Source organism: Staurois parvus, unplaced genomic scaffold, assembly GCF_062004578.1.
Source record: "Staurois parvus isolate SC_StPar_1 unplaced genomic scaffold, SC_StPar_1.0 ptg000494l, whole genome shotgun sequence".
Lineage (NCBI taxonomy): Eukaryota > Metazoa > Chordata > Amphibia > Anura > Ranidae > Staurois > Staurois parvus.
Genome location: NW_028318290.1, coordinates 630874 through 647942, shown reverse-complemented (window position 1 = coordinate 647942; position 17069 = coordinate 630874). Strand labels below are relative to the sequence as shown.

Below are 17069 nucleotides of genomic sequence, written 5' to 3'. Positions count from 1 at the left end.
CTTCTGTTTCCCAGGTGTATCGTTTTTTGGTGGCCCTAACTTTAGTACGGCATTTTCTTCTCCTCAGGCGTTTCGTTGGTGGTACGATAGATCCTTTATTAGGTTGTCTGACTGTCAAAGTGGAGGATCTTATATTCCCTTTGATATGATGTGCGGACTTTTTGATGTTCCGCTTCATGAATATCATCGTTATCGGCAGATTAGACATTTTTTAACTCACATTTTGGCCTTACACCTTCATCTCCGATTTCGTTCTTTGAACATATCAGCCGTGACTCTCCCAGGGGCAAAGGTCTTATCTCTGATCTGTATCACCAATTCCTGGTCAGTCTCTCTCCCACACCTCCTTTATATAGACAAAACTGGGAGGAGGATAGTGGTATCACCTTTTCGGATGAGGATTGGGATTCCATGGTGGATAACATATGTAAGAGCTCTCCATCTCTTTCTGTCCATGAGACGGCCCTCAAGGTATTAACCAGATGGTATTATACCCCGTCAAGGCTACACGTTTTGTACCCACAAACGTCCCCGTTATGTTTCCGGGGCTGCGGCCTTCCCGGTACTTTGGTACACACGTTGTGGGCTTGCCCAACTTTATCCTTGGTGTGGCGCAGGATATCTGAGTTGGTGACTTCACTGGTGGGTGTTCCGGTACGTCTGACTATACAGTCTTCCTATTGGGAGCTCGTATCCCGGGGGTTCCTGATAATGTGATGACATTGATACATACTATTTGTATTTCTACTTTGTGGGCTATCGCCCTACATTGGGAATCTATCACTGTACCATTGGCCTCTGTTTTACATAGAGTAGATGCTGTGATGATCATGGAGAGAATTTATTATAACTTACTGGACAAGATGCACTTGTCTGATAGAAAATGGGAATCATGGAAGGTTCAGAGACATTTACTACATGAATAGTGGCATTCCATGTGAAGGTTGATTGACGTGTCCTGTTCACACATCTATCATTCAGTCTACTTTTCCCTTTATATTTCTCATGTACTTAGGATCTATTCTCCTTTCCTTTCTCTTCTTTTTTACCCTTTCTATATGATGGTGCCTTTCTGAATTGTACGATTCAAGTGTGCCTTGTTAATACTGTACACATTGTTTGACGCTGTACTGTTATTTTCAGTCTACTCTTTGAAAAATAAAATCGTTTGTAAACATAAAAAAATGAAAGGGGTTTTATAGCAACTTAAATGTGTAATATGTGTAACATTGTGCTCTTTATCTCCTTCTCCCCTCCCCCGCCTGTCTCCATCACTGCACCCGGGGACTAGCAGGGAGGGGGAGAAACCTTGCAGTGTAATGAGAACCGATTGGCTGCTCCTCAGGAAAGGGGAGTGTCCGGATTATCCTTTCTCCCTTTCACTCCCAGAGCCGTTTTTGCATTTTTTGCACATTTAAAAAATCATTTTAGCCCTAAAGATGACACAAAACCCCCAAAATATCGATTTTCTGAAAGTAGAGACTTTAGAGAAAATAGTGGCAGGTCTAATTTTTTATGTCACAAAATATCACAAAGTCTAGGAAATGCCAAAGGGATCAAAAAAGCAATAAATGACCCATTTATGTGTAAAAATATAAAAGCCGAGGTTGCAGCGAGTAAATAGATATCCAACATGTCAAACCTTAAGTTGTGTGTGCTGAAATGGTGACAACCTTTAGTCCCCGGTATTATCTATAGGGGACACATTTATAGCCCCTTCTAGGTCATCAGTATAGAGTACGGAGGAGGTCTGCTCCTAGAATTATCCTCTCATTCTGGTGTGACCGGCGATATGTAACGTGTATCACAATTAGAGATGAGCGAATCGAACATGACGAAGTAGAATTCGTTCCGAAGATTTGGAAAAATTCTATTCGCGACGAATCCGAAGATTAGCAAACTTCGGATGCACGAATCTAATTTTCCCAAAAATGGCGGCGACATGTGTGGCGACGGAGAAAATGGACAGAGAAGATGGGGCGGGGATCTCTGGGAAGGCGCGCAGACAAGGCGCGCTGACCCATAATGCATTCATGACATGTGATCGCATTAGCCAATCAGCAGCCAGCCAGCACTGTGTAATGGTGGAGCTATAAATCGCGGCCAGAATTCTCCATTAGCCTCCGGTCATTCAAGAGAGACAGACCTGTGTGTATTAAGGGACAGAGTTAGGGCCACAGAGACTTTAGGGCCACAGAATCGTTACTCAGGGACACAGAATCGTTACTCAGGGACACAGAATCATTTAACATAGGCCTCTGTATGGCCTTCAATTTAAGCTGCTTATGCTTCGCCACTCTGCCATGGGCCCCTGTACCGCCTCCTCTTGCTGCTGCCAGGTCCAGAGTGTGTCATGGGTCCCTGTACGGCCTCCCATTGCTGCTGACTTCATCGCCAGACTCTGCCATGTGCCACTTTCAGGTCTCCTTACACTGTTGGTGGGTTCCATTTTGTGATAGGGTGCTGTATGGCCTCCCATTGCTGCTGCCTCCACCGCCACTTTGCGCCATGTGCCTCTGTCGTCTGCTCACGCTGCTGACGGCTTCCGCTTTTTAACCGAGGCCTGTGTTTGGCTTCCGAATACTGCTGCATCCACCGCCACCCTGCGCCATGTGCCTCTGTCGTCTGCTCACGCTGCTGACGGCTTCCGCTTTTTAACCTAGGCCTGTGTATGGCTTCAGAATAATGCTGCCTCCACCGCCACCCTGCGCCATGTGCCTCTGTCGTCTGCTCACGCTGCTGCCAGGTCCATACTGATTCATGGCCCCTTGTACCGGCTCCTCATGAATGTGGTTCAGCGGGTTTGCATCACTTAACGGCAAATCGTTGACAAACGCTGGGACGTTCAGTGTTGTGCGCATTAAGCCAGACACCAAAGGGCAGCACAGACCTGTTATTACTCGCTCAAGCATGGCTGAACAAAACCAGTCTCTACCACAAATTGGACCCAGACCTGCCCAGGGTCTCGTAAGTAGATTGCACGGAGGAGTAGAGTTCGTTATTGGAATTAACTGTGAGGGACTTTTAAACCTAGGCCTGTGTATGGCCTTCAATTGAAGCTGCTTCTGCTCCGCCACTCTGCCATTGGACTCTTGATAGTCGTCTCCCCACGCTGCTGCTGGGGGTACTTTTTAACATAGGCCTCTGTATGGCCTTCAATTTTAGCTGCTTACGCTCCGCCACTCTGCCATGGGCCCCTGTACCGCCTCCTCATGCTGCTGCCAGGCCCGTAATCTGCCATGGGCCCCCGTACCGACTCCTCATGCTGCTGCCAGGCCCGTAATCTGTCATGGGCCCCTGTACCGCCTCCTCATGCTGCTGCCAGGTCCAGAGTGTGTCATGGGTCCCTGTACGGCCTCCCATTGCTGCTGTCTCCATCGCCACACTCTGCCATGTGCCACTTTCAGGTCTCCTCACACTGCTGGTGGGTTCCATTTTGTCATAGGGTGCTGTATGGCCTCCCATTGCTGCTGCCTCCACCGCCACACTGTGGCTCCACACTCTGGTTTTGGCCCCATGACTGCCCAAATGAGTGAAGTGTGCGGTGATTCTAAGATCGACGGCACTCATCTGCATGTCATACTGACTGACAGTATTATTTCTCTTCCCCAGCAGACTCCAAGGGCATTTAAATTAAAGGTACAGTGTTCTGCACTAATATAAAGGCTCTCTGAAGCCTAGAAACACCCTTTTTATAAGTTAAATTTGCAGCGAATATATTCGGCTTCGAACCGAATTTATTCGGCGAATTCGGCGAATCAGCCGAACCAAATTTTTTAATAATTCGCTCATCTCTAATCACAATCAATGTTATCATGTGTAGGCCCTCCAGCGTGTGCTCTTATGTTTGGGTGCGCATATATGTGGGGGTGGGGAGCCTCAACATTTTTTAAGGAGAGGAGTTATATACTTGGGTGTAACTTTAATTGTTTACAATTAAAAAAACATTTTTACTTAAGGGGACAAAGTCCTCTATGAGATGACTTTTGATAACAGGTTCTCTTTATTGAGATATCCAAGGTCTAAAAGACCCCCAATGTTCCCCTGTACTCCATTGGATGTAATGTAGAGCACATCGCACCGCATTACATTCTTTGCCGGCCTCGATGGTCGGGAAATCAGTCATAATGTCACTTCTGGGTCAGGACAAGAAGGGAGTGAACGTGTCCGCTCTCCTCTGTCCCCTCTACCCTCCGACACTTGCTGAACCGGGCCCACAGATGGGCAAGCAGAGTCGGGGAAGCATAGTAGGTACAGGAGAGGATCACACACACGGGGTGGCAGAGGCTGGCACCTGAAAGGAGAGCCCTGCGGCTTGCCCTCAGCAGGGATAAAGATTAAAAACAATACTTGCCCGGCCCCCAGAACTACATGTCCCGGGCGTTGGGCGATGTAAAGTGACCATCCCTGCATGATGAGCCGACATTGACCTCACAGCACTGCCTCAGAGCAAACTAGTCATAGGAAGGATCAGATTTATCATTCTGGGTAATGCATCTCTCCTACCTCCACTCCTAACTCAAAATCGCATTCACTGCTGTTATATTCAGAACAAATGGTGTATTTATATTTGTGTATGTTGACCAGTCCTCACCTCCAGTTGCACCCAGTTTATGACTGTGGCCTGGTTCCTAAGAAACATCCCCCACTATTCATGTGCTCCTTATCAGCTTCTAATTGGGGTGGAGTTGAATGCTCATTTGAGCATCTCCCTATAAATTTAGATCAGCTCATGGGGGGAGATCTCTGATGGGGGTGCTGCTTCGGATGGAGTGTGGCTTCGAAAGAGTGCGAAGCAGTTAAACACAGCAGTTGAACTAAAGCAGGAGAACTTAAGCAGCAGGAAGACACAACAACAGCAAGAAACTCTACTGCACGCTGGACAGACTGCAAGCAAACACCCTGGGAAACATCTCTTACATACCTGAGTCCCACTCGGTTTACGTTTACCTTTATATAATACACCTCTCTTCTCCTCTTCATATTACTATCCTCTGTTCCCAAATCTCATTTCTTTACCCCTCTGCTCCACCCCAAAACTTGTACATCTCCCCCTTATTGCTATCATCTCCCTACTACTGCTCTCATCACCCCCCCAAAATGCCTCTTCTACTCCTCCTTCTCATTTTCCTCTCCTCCATTCCCAAAATCCATTCACTATATCCCTCTGCTCCTCCTAAACATTTGTATATTGTGTCCTCACTGCTTCCTTCGCCCCTCTACAGCACCCACCACCTCCTCCTATTATTCCACTCTCCCACTGACCCGAACACCTCCACTAGTAGTTTCTCACGCTCCTGCACATCCCGCTCCCATGCCACCTTTCTCACCCTTCTCCTCCTCCTAGCCGCGGGGGACATCTCCCCAAATCCTGGCCCTCCACCACCTCCCTCACCCACACAACACCCTCCCGCCTCCACGTCCTACCGCAACCCCCGCAACCTAGTATCTGTCCCCCTGCTCCCTAAAATCTCCCCCCCGTTTTCATGCACACTCCTGAACGCCCGATCGGTGTGCAACAAGCTTACCGCCATCAACGACCTCTTTGTTTCCCGCTCCCTCAACCTCCTAGCGATCACGGAAACCTGGATCCAGCCCACTGACTCTACCTCCCCTGCTGCACTCTCCTACGGAGGTCTCACCTGGACCCACTCACCCAGGCCCAACGGTCGTAAAGGTGGTGGGGTTGGTCTGCTCCTGTCACCGCAGAGCACCTTCTGAGTCCTCCCAAACCCCACCTCCCTATCCTTCTCCTCCTTCAAGGCCCACTGCGTCCGACTATTCTCCCCAACCCCCCTGAAGATTGATGTGATATACCCGCCTCCTGGATCCATACCCCGCTTCCTGGATGACTTCTCCTCCTGGCTACCCTTCTTCCTCTCCTCTGAGCTACCCACTATCATCCTTGGGGATTTCAACATCCCTGTCAACCTCGACAACCCGGCCACATCCCATCTCCTCCACTTAACCTCCTCCTTTGCACTTGCACAGTGCATACAATCCACCACCCACTCCGACGGTAATATCCTTGATCTTGTCTTCTCCAACCGCTGCGCTCCCCACAACCTCACTAACACCCCCTTCCCTCTCTCTGACCACAACCTGATCACCTTCTCTATCTCCTCGTCCTCCAACGCCTACCCCTCCAAATGTCACACTACTACCAGCCGTAACCTCCGCAACCTTAACCCTGCCCCCCTCCACTCCGCAGCTGATCAACTCCATGACAGCATCCTCCCCCTGTCCTGTCCCGACTTGGCTATGACTGCCTACAACAACGCGCTGTCAGCAGCCCTTGACTCACTAGCGCCTTTAACCACACGCAACATCAGACCCCGACCGCTCCAGCCCTGGCAGACTGATCACACCAAAACCCGCAAACGACACATTCGTGCCCTGGAGCGACTATGGCGCAAAACAAAATCCCAACAAGCCTTCACCCACTACAAATCTGCCTTCCGCACCTACACCTCCTCCCTCCACGCAGCCAAACAAGCCTACTTCCTGACCCTCATCAAGGCCCTCTCCTCCAATCCGCGCCGACTCTTCTCCACCTTCAACTCTCTACTCTCTCCACCCCCACCTCCACCCAGCACCTCACTCACCACCCTTGAGATTGCCAATCACTTCAAAAACAAGATTGACACAATTCGCAAGGACATCGCCGCAACTCACACGCCCTCTCAACCCGTCCCCTCTCACACAGCTACCCCCTCATCCCCCCTCCCCCTCGACATTACCCGCAGGGACTTCGTCACTCCTCAAACTCCCTCTAACCCCGTTCCCCCTCACTCAGCTATCCCCTCATCACCCCTCTCCCACGGCCCCACCACTGCTCTGACCTCCACTTCCACCCCACCCTACATTCCTCATACTGAAGCTCCCCCAACACTCCACACCTTTGACCTTACTACCATCGAGGAAGTCTCCAAGATCCTCTCTGATGCCCGCCTCACCACCTGCCCCCTCGACCCTATCCCCTCACAACTCCTACGACCTCCCTCCCCCTCCATCCTACGCTCCCTCATCCACATCTTTAATCTCTCCCTCTCCTCCGGCATTTTCCTCTCCCCACTGAAACATGCACACATCACCCCCATACTTAAAAAGCCCTCCCTGGACTCCAATGACCCGAACAACCTCAGACCCATCTCCCTGCTCCCATTTACATCTAAACTCCTCGAGCGCCTTGTCTACACCCGCCTATGCTCTCACCTCAACGACAACAACCTCCTCGATCCCCTACAGTCTGGCTTTCGTCCCCTACACTCCACTGAAACTGCCTTACTCAAACTCTCCAACGACCTGCTAACCGCCAAAGCTAATGGCCACTATTCAGTGCTCCTACTCCTTGACCTCTCTGCGGCCTTCGACACAGTTGACCACCCCCTCCTCCTCAAAATACTACACTCCCTTGGCCTCAGAGATTCTGCTCTCTCCTGGCTCTCATCCTACCTGTCACAACGCTCTTTCAGCGTTACCTATAATGCTACCACCTCCCCCTCACTCCCCCTCTCTGTTGGGGTCCCTCAAGGCTCTGTCCTCGGGCCCCTTCTCTTCTCCATCTACACCTCCTCCCTTGGCCAACTCATACACTCTCACGGCTTCAACTACCACCTCTATGCCGACGACACACAAATCTATCTCTCAACCCCCCACCTCACCCCCTTGGTCTCAGCCCGAATCACACACCTACTGAGCGACATATCAGATTGGATGTCGCTCCACTTCCTTAAACTGAATCTCTCCAAAACCGAGCTTCTGGTCTTCCCCCCAGCCCGAACCCCACCCCCCATTGACTTCTCCATCACATCCAACAACGCCAATATCAAACCCGCCCCGCAGGCCAGAGTACTGGGTGTCATTCTGGACTCCAACCTATCCTTCCAGCCCCAAGTCCAATCTTTAACAAACTCGTGCAGACTCCACCTCCGCAACATCGCCAAAATCCGCACGTTCCTAACCCCAGAAACCACTAAACAGTTCATCCACTCCCTCATCATATCACGACTAGACTACTGCAACTCCCTCCTCACTGGCCTGCCTCACCACAGGCTATCCCCGCTTCAGTCCATCCTGAATACGGCTGCCAGACTCATTCACCTTTCCAACTGCTCCGTTTCCGCCACCCCCCTCTGCCAATCCCTCCACTGGCCTCCACTCAGTGACCTCCACCCCCCACTGCCAATCCCTCCACTGACCTCCATTCAGTGTCCTCCACCCCCCTCTGCCAATCCCTCCACTGGCTTCCGATTGCGCAATGGATCAAATTCAAAATCCTAACACTGACGTACAAAGCTGTCCACCATACTGCCCCGAACTACATCACTGACCTAATATCCAAGTACCGCCCAACACGCACACTCCGCTCCTCACAAGACCTCCTTCTCTCTAGTTCCCTGGTTTCCTCCTCTCATGCCCGCCTCCAGGACTTCTCCAGGGTGTCACCCATCCTCTGGAACTCCCTTCCCCAACCCATCAGATTATCACCTACTCTCCTCTCCTTTAGGCGCACCCTGAAAACCCATCTCTTCAGGGAAGCCTACCCCACCCCCTGCTAACCTGCCGACCTCCTCCACTCTTCCTACCACTCCATCCCCCACAGCTATCTCCTCCTGTACCACCATCCCCTCCCTCCTACATTGTAAGCTCCAAAGAGCAGGGCCCTCAATCCCCTCATGTTTTGCATTGTATTGGTATTGTTCTGTCACATGTTCTGTCCCCCTTTGTAATGTACAGCGCTGAGTGAACTATTGGCGCTTTATAAATACTGTATAATAATGATAATAATCATTCCTTGTCTGCAGATCTAAAACTCATCAAAACCAGTTCAGGGACCAAACAAACCCAACAGAGTAAAGGGGCCCCGGACCTCAAAATTGTAGTAAACACTAAACAGTCCAAACAAAATGTCTTCCCATGGGGGGAGTAGTTCTTCAATGTCCAGCAACCCTCCTATTCCCCCCTCACATCCACATCCTATTATTGTGTGACCAATACCATCCAAATCATTCTTACTTTCATTTCCCAAAGTTATCCGTCTACAAGGAGACCTGTATAGATCACATGATGGTACCAATGAGGATGGAGGAGGACCGGAGTCACATGACTGAGAAGATACTAAACCTCACCCTGGAGATCATCTACCTGCTGACCGGAGAGGTGAGGAGGATTCTGGGAGGTCACATGACATCACTCTCATCTCTATAATACACGGACCTGACCGGAGAGGTGAGGAGGATTCTGGGAGGTCACATGACATCACTCTTATCTCTATTAATAAAACACAGACCTGACCGGAGAGGTGAGGAGGATTCTGGGAGGTCACATGACATCGCTCTTATCTCTATTAATAAAACACAGACCTGACCGGAGAGGTGAGGAGGATTCTGGGAGGTCATATGACATCGCTCTTATCTCTATTAATAATACACAGACCTGACCGGAGAGGTGAGGAGGATTCTGGGAGGTCACGTGACATCACTCTCATCTCTATTAATAAAACACAGACCTGACCGGAGAGGTGAGGAGGATTCTGGGAGGTCACATGACATCACTCTTATCTCTATTAATAAAACACAGACCTGACCGGAGAGGTGAGGAGGATTCTGGGAGGTCACATGACATCACTCTCATCTCTATTAATAAAACACAGACCTGACCGGAGAGGTGAGGAGGATTCTGGGAGGTCACATGACATCACTCTCATCTCTATTAATAAAACACAGACCTGACCGGAGAGGTGAGGAGGATTCTGGGAGGTCACATGACATCACTCTTATCTCTATTAATAAAACACAGACCTGACCGGAGAGGTGAGGAGGATTCTGGGAGGTCACATGACATCACTCATCTCTATTAATAAAACAGACCTGACCGGAGAGGTGAGGAGGATTCTGGGAGGTCATATGACATCGCTCTTATCTCTATTAATAATACACAGACCTGACCGGAGAGGTGAGGAGGATTCTGGGAGGTCATATGACATCGCTCTTATCTCTATTAATAATACACAGACCTGACCGGAGAGGTGAGGAGGATTCTGGGAGGTCACATGACATCACTCTTATCTCTATTAATAAAACACAGACCTGACCGGAGAGGTGAGGAGGATTCTGGGATTCCAACATGATATTCCTATTGGTTCCTCAATACAGAGATTTCCTCTTCTGAAGTCAGGTGATCATATGACCATCACAGTGCCTCCATGTGACTCCCTAAACCCTGAGAGACACAACATGCAGAAGATTCTAGAAGTCACCAAGAAGATGATGGAGCTGCTGACAGGAGAGGTGAGCGGTGCCGGGAATTCTGGGACATTCTCCAGTAACAGACAAGGGATGTGTCTGGATGGTGACTGTATCATTGTGTGTGTCAGGTTCCTATAAGGTGTCAGGGTGTCACTGTCTATTTCTCCATGGAGGAGTGGGAGTATTTAGAAGGACACAAGGATCTCTACAAGGACGTCATGATGGACAATCAGCCGCCCCTCACATCACCGGGTAAGAGGAGACTTTATTGTAAAGGAGAGAGCAGTACGGAGGATCCACCTAGATCCCCCATCATCTGATAAACACATAGAAACAATGGATTCAGTCAGTGTGTGTGTTTCCTACAGATGGATCCAGTCATGGGAACCCACCAGAGAGATGTCCCCGTCCTCTGTATTCCCGGGATTCCACACAGGAAGGTCACACCATCCCTCACCATCATCAGGTAGATGGATCCAGTCATGGGAACCCACCAGAGCGATGTCCCCGTCCTCTGTATTCCCGGGATTCCACACAGGAAGGTCACACCATCCCTCACCATCATCAGGTAGATGATGACAATTATTGGTAGTTGTGATTTATACACAGCATGTTTGTTACAATGAATGTTTTATTATATCTTTCAGAGTGGAATCCTCGGGGATGAGAATATTGATGTTAAAGAAGAGTATAAAGAGGAGTATGGAGTGATGGGGGAGTTTTCAGAAGGACACAAGGATATGATGGAGCCACCTAATACCAGGAACCCACCAGAGAGATGTCCCCACCCTCTGTATTCCCGGGATTCCACACAGGAAGATCACACCATCCCTCACTATTGCAAGGTTGGTGAAATGGAGGGTCTAGAACAGGGGTGGGCAAACTTTTTGACTTGAGGGCCGCAATGGGTTCATATATTGGACCCGGGGGCCGGACCAAGAGTAGATGAATGATGTGTATGTGTCATCCATAGTAAGTATAGTAATATTCCCCCATAGTAAGCATAGTAATTCATCCCCCATATAGTAATTCGTCCCCCATATAGTAATTCGTCCCCCATATAGCAATTCGTCCCCCATATAGCAATTCATCCCCCATATAGTAATTCATCCCCCATATAGTAATTCATCCCCCACATAGTAATTCATCCCCCACATAGTAATTCATCCCCCATATTAATTCATCCCCCATATAGTAATTCATCCCCCATATAGTAAGTCCCCCATATAGTAAGTCCCCCATATAGTAATTCATTCCCCATATAGTAAGTCCCCCATATAGTAAGTCCCCCATATAGTAATTCATTCCCCATATAGTAAGTCCCCCATATAGTAAGTCCCCCATATAGTAATTCATTCCCCATATAGTAAGTCCCCCATATAGTAAGTCCCCCATATAGTAATTCATTCCCCATATAGTAAGTCCCCCATATAGTAATTCATTCCCCATATAGTAAGTCCCCCATATAGTAATTCATTCCCCATATAGTAAGTCCCCCATATAGTAATTCATTCCCCATATAGTAAGTCCTCCATATAGTAATTCATTCCCCATATAGTAAGTCCCCCCTATAGTAATTCATCCCCCATATAGTAATTCATCCCCCATATAGTAAGTCCCCCATATAGTAATTCATTCCCCATATAGTAAGTCCCCCATATAGTAATTCATCCCCCATATAGTAAGTCCCCCATATAGTAATTCATTCCCCATATAGTAAGTCCCCCATATAGTAATTCATTCCCCATATAGTAAGTCCTCCATATAGTAATTCATTCCCCATATAGTAAGTCCTCCATATAGTAATTCATTCCCCATATAGTAAGTCCCCCATATAGTAATTCATCCCCCATATAGTAAGTCCCCCATATAGTAATTCATTCCCCATATAGTAAGTCCCCCATATAGTAATTCATTCCCCATATAGTAAGTCCCCCATATAGTAAGTCCCCCATATAGTAATTCATCCCCCATATAGTAAGTCCCCCATATAGTAATTCATCCCCCATATAGTAAGTCCCCCCTGTGTCAATTCACCTACCTTTGCTCCGCGCGTTCCTCTCGTATTCCCGCGCCGTTCTGGTCTTCAGGGAGGACTGTGAGAGAAGAGTTCGTCACGCTGCCCCGCCTACATCCAGGCTGCCCCGCCTACATCGTGACAGCTGCAGAGTCCTGACGCCCGAGAGGAGGGAGGGGGCGGCCATCCGAGAGGGGGGGCGGCCATCCGAGAGGAGGGGAGGGGAGAGGAGGAGAGGAGGCCGCCCGCCCGCCCGAGAGGAGGGAGGGGAGCGGGCGCCCGGCACGCATCTAAGTTTGTAAAGAGCCGCGGCTTGCCGACCACTGGCCTTGCGGGAGCCTAGCTCCGCGGGCCGGATTAAAAGGTCCGCCGGGCCGTACACGGCCCGCGGGCCGTAGTTTGCCCATTGCTGGTCTAGAACATGGACTTGTAGAGATGATGTGTGGAATTTGTATGTGAGCTTTTTTTTACAGATGATATTTTCTCTCATTTTCTTGATTTAGAGTGGAGATCCAATCGATATAGAATTTGAGGTGAAAGCAGAAGAAGAAGAGGCGTATGTGAGGGATGATCAGCAGTCTATGGAGGAGGATGGAATAACGGGGACATTTATAGAGGAGGACACTCCTACAGAGATCAGCACAGGTGGGTCATGAACACTAAATCCATTCCTCCACCCATACTGCTCACTGATTGGTCCAGAGTAGGGCGGGGACTGGGTGATATCAGCCTGTAATCCCCTGGTCACTTTCCTGAGCTGTGTTCCCCGTCCTGTATTCCTGGATTTCTCTCGGATAATCTTCCTTCTCTGTGCTGCAGACACAATTTATGTATCTAGACTGGATTTATGGAGGTTCTGGGGATCAGCTGGCAGCAAAATGTTCATTTTCACCATAAGTGTTACTAGACCTACACACCTGGGGTGTGTGCTTTGAGTCTCCTTCCCCATGCCCGGGTCTAGTAAGATCTCTGACAGAACATTTCTCCCAGGGTTCCTTGCTCTGTTATCTGCTGGCTGTGCCGGGTGGAGGGATATGTCTGTAGTGTCTCAGACCCAAGTCACTGAGTGCAGTCTCAGGAGATGGGAGGCAGCGGTGTGGGATCTCTGCAACTTGTCTACAGTAAACATTTAATCTTCCACTGATTACTGAATACCAATATTATGAGTCCTGACCCTTATACTCTATAATTTATATTGTACATTACATACTCCTGACCCCTGCACTATATACTCTATGTTGTACATTACATACTCCTGACCCCTGCACTATATACTCTATGTTGTACATTACATACTCCTGACCCCTGCACTATATACTGTATGTTGTACATTACATACTCCTGACCCCTGCACTATATACTCTATGTTGTAGATTACATACTCCTGACCCCTGCACTATATACTCTATGTTGTACATTACATACTCCTGACCCCTGCACTATATACTCTGTGTTGTACATTACATCCTCCTGACCCCTGCACTATATACTCTGTGTTGTACATTACATACTCCTGACCCCTGCACTATATACTCTATGTTGTACATTACATACTCCTGACCCCTGCACTATATACTCTATGTTGTACATTACATACTCCTGACCCCTGCACTATATACTCTATGTTGTACATTACATACTCCTGACCCCTGCACTATATACTGTATGTTGTACATTACATACTCCTGACCCCTGCACTATATACTCTATGTTGTACATTACATACTCCTGACCCCTGCACTATATACTCTATGTTGTACATTACATACTCCTGACCCCTGCACTATATACTCTGTGTTGTACATTACATCCTCCTGACCCCTGCACTATATACTCTGTGTTGTACATTACATACTCCTGACCCCTGCACTATATACTCTATGTTGTACATTACATACTCCTGACCCCTGCACTATATACTCTGTGTTGTACATTACATACTCCTGACTTTTGCTCTCCCCCTACCCCCACTGCTATATATACACATAATATGGATTCTCCTTTGTTCCCCCCATTTCCTCCCAGCTGGACATTTTATATCGGATGATGTGATTGGAGCACAGACTTTTACATGGTGATAATAATGTGATAACATCCTCCTACTTTGGACCCTTAAACAGAAAGTGATAATGAGGGAGGAGTCAATACCCCAATGATGGTGGTCTTCAGGATCAGTCCAGTCTTCATCTTGGTTGTTCTCCCCCCATCCTCACTCTCTGACCTCTGGTGGGGCTCAGCCCCGCTGTTCTTCATGAGATAATCATGGAGTAAATAAGGAAGTGCAGTACTTCTTGTGTTGGTAAGATGGCGATGAGTGATAGAGGGGGTGGGGACCTTCGTCCTATAATCCCCTCATCACTGTCCCTCCTATAAAAGACAGTTCTGGTTGTTTCCTCACTCTCTGACTAAGGTCCATGAATAAAGAAATGACCTGGTAGGAGATCAGAGGAGCCATTTCCTAGTTCTCTTGAGGGTGGAATTGTAAGCTCCTCAGAGACCAAGCTGCCTGATGTGGGCGGAGTCCTGGTTTGGAGGAACCAATCAGCTCCTGTCTAGTAATCCTCTTTGTCTTTGTATTTTAGTCCCTGGCCGGGAGATGAGGAAAACCTCCGAGGATTGTCTCACTTTGTCTCCAGACTGGAAAGTAGAAGATGAGGACATCACACAGTATAGTCCAGGAGAAAACCCGGCCCCCTCCAATGTCCATCCGGCACCACCCAGTGTAGATGGACCATCGGATTCCTCGTATCCTGAGGAACCTCAGACTGTGCGGGACCGGGCCGGCCTTCCAACAGGGAAGAGGTTCTCCTGTACTGAGTGCGGGAAGGGTTTCCAATCTACATACCAACTTAATGTTCATAAAAGATCTCACACGGGGGAGAAGCCATATTCCTGTCCTGAGTGTGGGAAATGTTTCAGTTCTAAATCCCATCTTAATGTGCATAAAAGATCTCACATGGAGGAGAAGCCGTATTCCTGTCCTGAGTGTGGGAAATCTTTTTCAGTGAAGTCCAATCTTTACAAACATCAGAGATCTCACACAGGGGAGAAGCCGTATTCCTGTCTAGAGTGCGGGAAATGTTTTTCAGAGAAGTCCAATCTTTACACACATCAGAGATCTCACACGGGGGAGAAGCCATATTCCTGTCCTGAGTGTGGGAAATGTTTCAGTTCTAAATCCCATCTTAATGTGCATAAAAGATCTCACATGGAGGAGAAGCCGTATTCCTGTCCTGAGTGTGGGAAATCTTTTTCAGTGAAGTCCAATCTTTACAAACATCAGAGATCTCACACAGGGGAGAAGCCGTATTCCTGTCTAGAGTGCGGGAAATGTTTTTCAGAGAAGTCCAATCTTTACACACATCAGAGATCTCACACGGGGGAGAAGCCATATTCCTGTCCTGAGTGCGGGAAATGTTTTGGTTCTAAACCCTATTTTAATGTGCATAAAAGATCTCACATGGAGGAGAAGCCGTATTCCTGTCCTGAGTGTGGGAAATCTTTTTCAGTGAAGTCCAATCTTTACATACATCAGAGATCTCACACAGGGGAGAAGCCGTATTCCTGTCTAGAGTGCGGGAAATGTTTTTCAGAGAAGTCCAATCTTTACACACATCAGAGATCTCACACGGGGGAGAAGCCATATTCCTGTCCTGAGTGCGGGAAATGTTTCAGTTCTAAATCCTATTTTAATGTGCATAAAAGATCTCACATGGAGGAGAAGCCGTATTCCTGTCCTGAGTGTGGGAAATGTTTTACAAGGAAGTTTAATCTTCACAAACATCAGAGATCTCACACGGGGCAGAAGTCACTTTCCTGTCCTGAGTGAGGGAAATGTTCCTCACTGAAGTCCTGTCTTCCTGTACATCAGGGGTCCCACACAACCCTGGAGGTGTATTAGTGCCTTGAGTGTGGGAAATGTCTTCTAGATGAATGTTGCTGGACATCTCAGTTCTCATGTGGGGAAGAAGCCCCCCCTGATATACACCTCAGATATACTCCATGGCTGATCTTCATCATGGAAGGAACAGTTGATAAGGAGATGAGAGGCCCCCAAAGACATGGATGAAGTGCAGTAAATGTCGGGGTGCAGAGTGGTCAGTAGATCCTGGAAATGAAGGACACAACTTCAGCCCTTCTTGGGTGTCGGAGTTGCGTTTCCTGATAATGATATAGCGGGTTACAGAGCTAGAAGCCGGGAGAGCCCAGATCTCGTTATCGGGGAACTTTACACAGACAACAAGAACTTCTGAAGTTGATGTCCTTCATTTCAAGGCTCTGCAGAACAGTGGTGACCCCGAAGCGTCTCTCTGTCTTCAGTCCATCCTTCTCCCATCCCCCAACAGGAGGGAAGGAGAACACCGCCCCAAACTAGGGGGGAACTTTCCTCTCATTATTTCCCTTGGCTTCTGTGTGGGTTTGGGTGGTTGGAGGAGTGCAGCACGAGAGGGAACACAGCTTGTTGTTCTATGTCTACATATGGGGTCTGGGTAGAGGGGATCCACCGGAAAATATTTCTACTCTTTGATTTTGTGCAGATCGTTTCTGTTTTCACTTTGAAGGGCGATGTTATGTGTGGTTTGTACAAGGGATTGGCCCAATAGATACCACCCCACTTAGAGAATAGATGAACTAATATGACCAGCATTCATTCAGCCAAGTCACATGGTGTTGTTTGATTTCACATAGTGATTTACTATGATCATTGAATTATGTAAAGATTACTTGTGAGCCACTGGAGTGTTTGTTCTGGATCTTTATGCAAAACAAATTTGTAGTGTATAAAATAAATTATAAAAAAT

The 17069-nt window shown here is 48.2% G+C and overlaps 2 protein-coding genes across 2 annotated transcripts in view; both read left to right on the top strand.

Moving 5' to 3' along the window:
- Window positions 1-17069, top strand: part of LOC149452141 (uncharacterized) — a 408968-nt gene that overhangs the window by 319028 nt on the left and 72871 nt on the right. The gene's annotated exons all lie outside the window — the stretch shown is intronic.
- On the top strand, window positions 412-16134 carry LOC149452143 (uncharacterized). Its single transcript, XM_089689715.1, has 3 exons — window positions 412-471; window positions 12771-12912; window positions 14850-16134. Exons 1-3 carry the CDS (start codon window positions 412-414, stop codon window positions 16094-16096), a joined length of 1449 nt encoding a protein of 482 aa, XP_089545841.1. The 3' UTR covers window positions 16097-16134.

What these genes read in the sequence shown, in the direction of transcription:
- LOC149452143 (XM_089689715.1), top strand. Translation starts at nt 412, where the DNA reads ATGGTGGATAACATATGTAAGAGCTCTCCATCTCTTTCTGTCCATGAG. An exon ending in TCCATGAGACGGCCCTCAAG is followed by an intron (nt 472 to 12,770) that starts GTATTAACCAGA and finishes TTCTTGATTTAG; the next exon opens with AGTGGAGATCCAATCGATAT. An exon ending in TCCTACAGAGATCAGCACAG is followed by an intron (nt 12,913 to 14,849) that starts GTGGGTCATGAA and finishes TTTGTATTTTAG; the next exon opens with TCCCTGGCCGGGAGATGAGG.